The sequence below is a fragment of the Scardinius erythrophthalmus genome (genome assembly GCF_964197995.2).
Source record: "Scardinius erythrophthalmus genome assembly, chromosome: 9".
NCBI lineage: Eukaryota > Metazoa > Chordata > Actinopteri > Cypriniformes > Leuciscidae > Scardinius > Scardinius erythrophthalmus.
In genome coordinates, this window is record NC_138229.1 from 17,173,197 (window position 1) to 17,181,445 (window position 8,249).

General features: G+C 36.1%; 1 protein-coding gene across 1 annotated transcript; it reads right to left on the bottom strand.

The window, feature by feature from the left end:
* Positions 1-78: 78 nt before the first annotated feature.
* On the bottom strand, positions 79-3,214 carry LOC308696198 (uncharacterized protein). The gene is made up of 4 exons (XM_081374648.1): positions 2,971-3,214; positions 2,524-2,593; positions 1,706-1,788; positions 79-1,272 (listed from the first exon to the last, which is right to left on the bottom strand). Exons 2-4 carry the CDS (start codon positions 2,548-2,550, stop codon positions 279-281), a joined length of 1,104 nt encoding a protein of 367 aa, XP_081230774.1. The 5' UTR covers positions 2,551-2,593; positions 2,971-3,214; the 3' UTR covers positions 79-278.
* Between the last annotated feature and the right edge of the window lie 5,035 nt (positions 3,215-8,249).

The window sequence follows — 8,249 nt, forward strand, 5'->3', positions numbered from 1 at the left end:
ATTCATTTAGCATTTTGATATATTGATAACACTGTAGTAGTTAGTTCTGCTGCTGTTTTTTTTTTTTTTTTTAACTGAGGGAAAATTCAAGGTTATTTTCTGTGGTAACTGACAGCATGCCACACATATTGTTGATGGAGCTTAACTTGTATTTAATTTGGAACATTAAATACAGTGACATGCACAGTTAATAACACACTGTCAATCTTCAAGCTTAAAACCCTTTCAAGATAATTATATCATGTCTTCCTACAAGGAGCTTTAACGTGAACACTAGTCTATTCAGCGGAAGTCTTCTGAGGCTTTGGCATGCCTTTCTTTGTGGGTTTGCATCTCTTGAAGCTATTTGGACTATCGCATTTTGGTGACATACTCGAATGAACGTTATGATCATGAACAAGGGCATCAGTCTTCTTTAATTTGACCTCACCAGAGTGTGGCTTCTTGGGTAAAGCCGGTGGTTGCTGAAATCTAATCCACACCTTCCCAGCATTTGGCGAGGGACGATTTCGATGCATAGCCTTTAAATGAGAGCTTGAAGAAAGTGTGAGTTTTGTAACTTCTTTTAAAATTGAATTACTGCCTTTAGTCCTCAAGTGTTCTGTCTGAGAATAAGGGCTTTCCACCCGTCTTTGCACCAAAGCAGTTGCTGGACGAGATCTGACTGCCTTTCCTTGTTCTTTCTGTATAGTCGCAGTCTGAAGTTTCTCCATCTTTATCATGCGTGCCGCCATAGCTGCAAGACAAGGGTCAGTTAAACAAACGTTGTGCTGGCTCTCCGAATCATCTGCTCTGGATAGCAACTGACTAAAGTCGAGGTCTTTGAGCGGAAACGGGAGAACCTCAGGATACACTTGCTCTCCTTCTCCAGTCTCTGTAGATTCTAGATCTCTATCAAATGAGTCCGGCCTCAGGTCCAATTCTACTGGAGTTTCCCATTTTAGTACAGGGATATTGTCTTTCTCTTGATCAGAGAGGTCACTGTTTTCAGACTCAATCGACACCTGGCTGGAGGGCTGTTTTGATGCATTTGCTTCAAGAGGTTCATTACTGCAACTCCTACAGCGAGAATCGTTGATTGTCTTGATCTCATCTGGTCCTTCATCCCTAGAAGAAACAATGCAGCTGACCTGTATGGGGTGAATTTCCAGTGCTGGTCTGGTTTCTACCTCAGGGCTATGTTCAGAAATGTGTTCTTGTGTGTCCCAGAGGATTGGAGGCTGAAGACCAAGCCTCTGCCATCTGTGTGACAGCATCCTTAACTGTGTTTTACTGAAGAAAATAATTTGTACAAAAGCAATTATAAAATAAATATTTCTCTAGATGCCATTTAACCTCTTCAATTGATATCCAAGCATTGTCGCATGGAGTATCAGTTCCAGGTTGCCAAAATGTGAGCAGTCTAGTGTTGCAGCATGAAACAAAGCAACATTCGGTTCAACAAAAGGTTAAGATTCCTGGCAAACACAGCAAGCCTCTGTGCCAAGTCCTGATCTACATTTCTAATATACCGGTACTCATTTTTCTTAGATTTTAAACGCAAAGTGTTAAACATATCTGTAGGTAATAGAGAATCTATAGCATTAATACTGCCACTGCCAGGGTAATTACTAATTACTGAATTGATTGATTTTCCAAAACACTCAGATGAGTATATCTGGCTGGCAATACCAGATGGGTTAGTAAGAAGTCAGTATCTACTTACACCTGGGATGTTTTTGTTTGGCTGCAACAGGTGGTTGGTTCCTGTGCCATACAGGCATTGGAAATGCAGGCTGCTAAAGTTACCTGCAAAATGCATTTAAATAATACGATGGCTTAACATGGAAATAAAGCAGTCAAGTTAAAGCTTTTAAAAAGGTACACTATGTAACTTTTTTGTTTAAAATTAACAATTTAAATAATCCAATAGTCAATACACATTCAATGCTTTTGTCCAACCCTGATACCCTATCAATCCAGAGGGCCAAAAGTTACATAGTGTACTTTTAAGTATTTGCATACAAATTATTTACAAATATAATTGTTACCGAATGTCACAAAACTTTAAAACTAACTTAACTTAAAACTAAGTATTTTTAACCAGTTGGTCTCGAGGTCAATTTTAGTGGATGGCAAACATCACATTAACTATCCACATCTTCCACTAAAGCTTGACAACCATAAAGTGTCCAGACATTTTTTGTTATTCATTTTGAACAATATTTCTATTGTTTCATAATTTAAAATGAAACAAATGCCTTTCTGTGAAATATTCTTGAAATGTGTGCTTTTATTTATGATTTATTTTTGTTAAAAGAAATGCCACTTGGTTTGCTACCTTGTCATTTAATGCAATGACATTCGGCCATTTTTAAGTGTGGCTTAAGTGTCCAGATATTTTAAATACATTTTGGAGCCACTGTTCAGGCATAATCTAAATTTTTTTTTTTTTTTTTTCAAAAATGATATAAACAGAATCATACTCATGTTACACTGGCAGCTCATGTAACTTCATAAGCAGCAGAAACACTATCATGATACCTGTTGTGCGTTCACTACCACAGACATGTGCAGACTTTCCAGTTGATGTACTAACAGTAATGTAGACGTCCTGTGAACACAGAATATTCAGACAAGAGTGTCAATAGAAAAAGGATATGTCATCTAAAGTTACCTCTCTAGACACCGTAGTAATATGTAATATTAAAATATTTACCTTGCAGAGATATTTGTTTATTAATAATTGAAACTTTTTGTTGGTAGTGAAGTTTCAGAACAAAAACAAGACATTTGCAACACTTCAGTTGATGACTATGATTCGATATAGGCTCCACAAAGGTTTTGTTTCTTTTGGGTCCAATATAAGAATAAACTCCTTACCTTGTATTACTCTTCCGACGAAGAGGCACAAAGACAAGTTGTCTATATAAAACATCCCTGCAAGTCTGCAGTGCAACTATGAAAAGTGTATCGTAGACGTGCACTCACCTCCAAGTGGTGATGTGCGATCTTCCCGAAACCTGCCCTGGACCCGCCGGTTACACTAAAATGATACATTAGCCAAATTCACTGGACAAGAAAAGATAGTTCTCTAGTCAGTTATGCTCCACGAAGACACCATTCAAACTTTGAATTTGAAGATCATTTCTGTAAGGTTTTCAAGAAACCAGAAAGTACCCCACTGATACTTTCTGAACGCTTGGCAGGTAAATCATCATGACGCCACGCCAATATTTGCATACTGAAATGTGATTGGTTTTTATGTCTTCTTCTATTTACATATTAGATTGAGATTGTTTCATCATTTGCATCTATTTAACTTTATTTTTTCATATCCTCCTGGGACCCTTATTGTCCTCTGTAGTGGACATTATATTTCAGTGAATTTCTCTGCCACCATACATGTCACAGTTATAAAGTAAAGAGATTGTAAAGAGCACATTCAGGGCTTTTCAGAGATACCAAATGTTTGGAAGTTTCACTGTGAAAACTGCCTCTCCTTGTTCTTTAAAAGTAACTGACATTAATTTAGTGATCAAATTTAACACTCTTGTGGAAATATGCTAATATTGGTAATTATCATTTAAATCTGACTTTTTTTTTTAATCAACATCTCAGCAAATGTTATGGGGTTTTTAACCCTCTGGGCTTCTTCGTAAATGGGTTACACGTAGCTTCCCCCCGCCCAAAAACGGACGAAGCCTTAAAATTTTACTTTACTTTTTCCCAGGATAACCAATCAAATATATTTTTGTTCTATAATGTTTTCTGATTATTATTTAGAATTTTTAGAATTTTTTATGATACTTTGCATTAATTATATAATTTTTATGAGCTATTTTTTTTCCATTAGAATTAATATATATATATTTATTTTATTTATTTTATTTTATTTTTCAATAAATGCAACATTTCACATCAAAATAGAGTGCAGGCCTAAAAAAAAAATTCAAGTGAGAAGAGCGCCTTCTAGTGGCTTCAAAATGTCTAAATATGTGTCATGTCCTATAACCGCCTATAGGCGGCCTATAGCTTTTTATTTATTTATTTGATTTATTTCCATTCAGAAAGAAAACAATTAATTACTAAGCAACCACTGAATGGAACAACACAAATTATATATAATTTTAAATCTTAGGATCTCAGCTTTTTAATCCATATAATTACATTTATTAACTCCTAACGAGTGCTGAGTAATCCCTCTAAAACCGAGTGTACCGCCAGCAGGCGCCACCTAGCTGCGAAAATATTCATTACCATATTTTTCAAAAATCTTGCCTTGATTAACACAAAGTTGATGTCATTTGAAAGCTTAGAGTCTGAACTTTACAGTGAATGTATCCACTTTGAAAAACTCTTAAGTATTGCTGAGTTATTTGCTGATAAATAGAATTTCTTTTTTTTTTCATAATCTATAAAATAATGTACTGCAATGTGTCAAAAACATCATGAAACATGAAACATTCTCAGATAATTGAAAATGGCACTTCATTTTTTACAGCATATTATTACAATTAAAATGAGCCCAAAATTAACATAATCTATTGCTTTTATGACAAGATATTCTTCATGGAGAAAAAATTGCCCATGAGGTAGACTGTACAAAAAGGCTATCTCTTTTCCAAATGCTGTAACTTTTGATTCCTTTATCCAAAAATTATTATTTTTTTTCCAGATGCAGCTAACATGTAGGGGGACTTCACCAAAAAAGAATTTTCCTCCTACCTTATTTCCTTCCTGAGTTATTCCATGATAAATAAGAAAGATATGCAAAATCATAATAAAAATTATATTTATATATTGTCTTTTATCCGCCCTTTCTTGGCAGGATAATGTCCAAATGTAATGTAATTTATATTTTCGAAAAATTTAAAAAGAGTTCTTTCAAACGATACCTACCTTTTGACTCTCCTTGCTAGTTTTGGAGTTATTATGATTATATAATTTTTATATAGTTTGGGGCAAAATTAGCTGTTTCAGTCTTACCAGTTCATTTCTCTGTGTGTGTGTGTGTGTGTGTGTGTGTGTGTGTGTGTGTGTGTGTGTGTGTGTGTGTGTGTGTGTGTGTGTGTGTGTGTGTGTGTGTGTGTGTGTGTGTGTGTGTGTGTGTGTGTGTGTGTGTGTGTGTGTGTGTGTGTGTTTGTGTGTGTGTGTGTGGGGGGGGGGTGTCTTATTTGCACTCTTGATGTTTTAGAGTGTCACCCTTTCACTGCTGTACACTTTTTTTCAGCACAGTGGCTGATCTGTAGCTTGTACCACCAAAAGTTTCTCTGAGTTTTCCTATTTTTTCGTATTTCCCATTCATTTCCTATGTCGCCCGTTTTTGACCGGGAGGAAGCTAAGTGTGACTTTTTTTTTACGACCCTTTAACATATCAGAATCATCTCCTTGATTTTTTTGTGTTCATATATAGGTAATACAACAAAAGTCACCAAGTTTCACCCCCATCCGATGAAGCAAAAAAAAAAGTTTTCGGTCGTTTTCGGACGAAGAAGCCCAGAGGGTTAATTAAAATATGACTTTCTGTTACGAAACAGGTTATCGATTTCATACATGTCCACTGCAGAGGACACAAGGACTTAATGTTCATCAGGCATTTTTGGAGACATTAAGAATAGAAATAAGAAACAATAAGAAATTATATTTCAATATGCTATTCCTATGAACTATTAGATATTATTAGTCAAGTCAAGTCACATTTATTGATACAGCTTTTTTTACAATACAGATTGTTTCAAAGCAGCTTTACAGAGATAACAGGAAAATAATGCAAAAAAAGTTTGTTTCCAGAAGAAAATAGCGTCACAGTCCAGCTTAATTAAGTTCAGTGGTTTCATTTTTATTTTAAAAAAAGTTATTAATTTAGTTCATTTATATATATATAGCCGCTCTGGAGTAAACCGTGATGTCATCGTCCAGCTCAGTTCAGTTGTTGTATAATAGTGTCAATGCAGGCAGATCAATATTACTGTTGAATTTTAAATTAAATGTTAAATTTAATGTCCCCAACTAAGCAAGCCAAGCCAATGGCAACAAAGGTGGAAAAAGGCTACAGTGGCAAGGAACCAAAACTCCATCAGGTGGCAGAATGGAGAAAAAAACCTTGGGAGAACCCAGACTCAGTCGGGGGGCCAGTTCTCCTCAGGCCAATGAACGAACAGTGTATGATTATGATTCAGGCAACATTATAGGTCAGAAGTCAGATTATCCAGTTCTATATCTGGTTTAAGATCAGAGTCATCACGCCGGGATGGAGACGGGTTTGTTGAGGATCAGTGTCGATGAGGCCTTCACAGGGAAGAGTCTAGTTGACACAATCTCTGCTGACACTTCAGTGATGCGTTGTGGTCGTGTCAAGGTGCAGGTCCTCCATCTGCAGGTGCACTGCCTGATGCGATACTGTAGTAGATGGTTGCATAGTTACATTTTCTCTCTAATATTATCAATCTTGTAAGTAAAGTTCATAAAGTCATTACTGCTATGCTCTTTGGAAACTTCAGAATTAGAAGCTTTATTTCTTGTTAATTTAGCCACTGTGTCAAATAAACACCTAGGGTTTTGTTTGTTTTCTTCTAAGAGAGTCAAAAAATAAGCAGATCTAGCAGTTTTTAAGGCTTTTCTGTCTCAATTCGAAAAACATCTAGTTTTGTTTTCTTCCAGTTGCGCTCCATTTTTCTGGCTGCTCTCTTAAGGGAGAGTGTGCTCATTGTACCACGGCATTGGACTATTTTCTTGAATCTTCTTTAAACGCAAAGGAGCAACTGTGTCTAAAGTGCTGGAAAAGATAGAGTCAAAAGTTTCTTGCAATATCGAGTTCTTCTAAGCTATCTGGGATGCTGAGGAGATGAAACTGAGTCGGCTTTGCAATCTTGGCAACATTTTTATTATGAAAATGTTGCCTATTATTAGCCTACTCTTATTAGTACACTTCTTTTTTCATTAGGCTACATGTTGCCCCAAGAACTCATTAATATGCAAATTAGATACAGTGTATATACATTGTATATAATGGGAAAACTTGCTTATGGCCATTTCACCCACATATTGCATAAAGCAAAATGGTATATCAAATCGTTCTGTTATAACCTACTATCTTTCATAGTATAGTTGAGAATCATCTACAAAGTTTGCTATAAAAAAAATCCTGAAACCTATAAAAAAATTTAAACATTGTTTTTGCCTATTCATGCCTATTCATGTCTTTTTTATTTTAGTAGGCTATAATTTTTCAAAAATGTAAAAATGCGCACGTGTGTTCGGGCGCGCATACCTGTGGACTGAACTCGTGGTGCGCATGTGCACGCCGTCGGCGTTCTCACTGGTTCGCGTTTTTGAAGTTCGCAGAAAGAACTTAAAGGTTGTATCAGCCTTTGCACTTGTGATAAATGATCACATTCATCTAATCTTTCCTAACGATCCGCTAGCTGCCCGCCCCATAAGCGTGCCGTCAAAAAAACGCGTCTCTGTAGGCAGCCTAGGCTCTGAGATCTGCACACAAAAACAATTGGTTTCACCAACACTCAAAACCAAAATAAAAACCAAACCAAAATAAAAAGTGTTCCAGCCAATCACCGACAGGGTGATTTGTGAGGTTTTGCGCTCATGGACGGCTGCGGCCCCTAAGTTAATAACTAACGTTAATGATTGTTGCGACAGAAGTGAATCAATCAAACTAACTTTAGCTGGACAATAATTTTATTCTAGAGCTGCTATAAAGCCAAAACACTTTACTTTAATTTCCTATTATCATTGTAAAGTTGCTTTGGAACAATCTACACATTGTTAAAAGCGCTATATAAATGAAGATGACTTGACAACGCAGGATATAGGCCTATTTTGAACATCTATTCCAAGATGGAAAAAAATGTCCATGTCCACTAGGAGGAGTCATACAGTTAAACAAACGATAATCTGATCAAAATATTTAAATAAACAATAATAGATTTTTTAAATTCGCTACGCCACAATGTGCATGTAGTCTAGTGTTTATAGTTTTTATGTGTTTTAATATATATTTTTTAATGATATATTTAACCTCAGATGTATTGTTGATTGACAGACAGCGTCTGTCACTTTGGAAAGAACATGCTGGCTGGCTTGTCTGCCACTTCCTGTCGTAAGTTTAGCAGAGACAGGGCGTGCTTGTACTTTGTGTTTATTTGACCCTATCTGCACTTCACTAATATATTTAAGAGCAGAGAAACAGAACATTTTGATCTTGAGCATGTACTGCAATGATTCCTTTTTTTAATCACCATAAAAAAGCC

Coding starts and splice junctions, on each gene's coding strand:
- LOC308696198 (XM_081374648.1), bottom strand. CDS start 2,550: ATGTCTGTGGTAGTGAACGCACAACAG. Junction 1,789..2,523: donor TGGTAGTGAACGCACAACAG/GTATCATGATAG, acceptor TGCATTTTGCAG/GTAACTTTAGCAGCCTGCAT. Junction 1,273..1,705: donor CAAACAAAAACATCCCAGGT/GTAAGTAGATAC, acceptor TATTTTCTTCAG/TAAAACACAGTTAAGGATGC.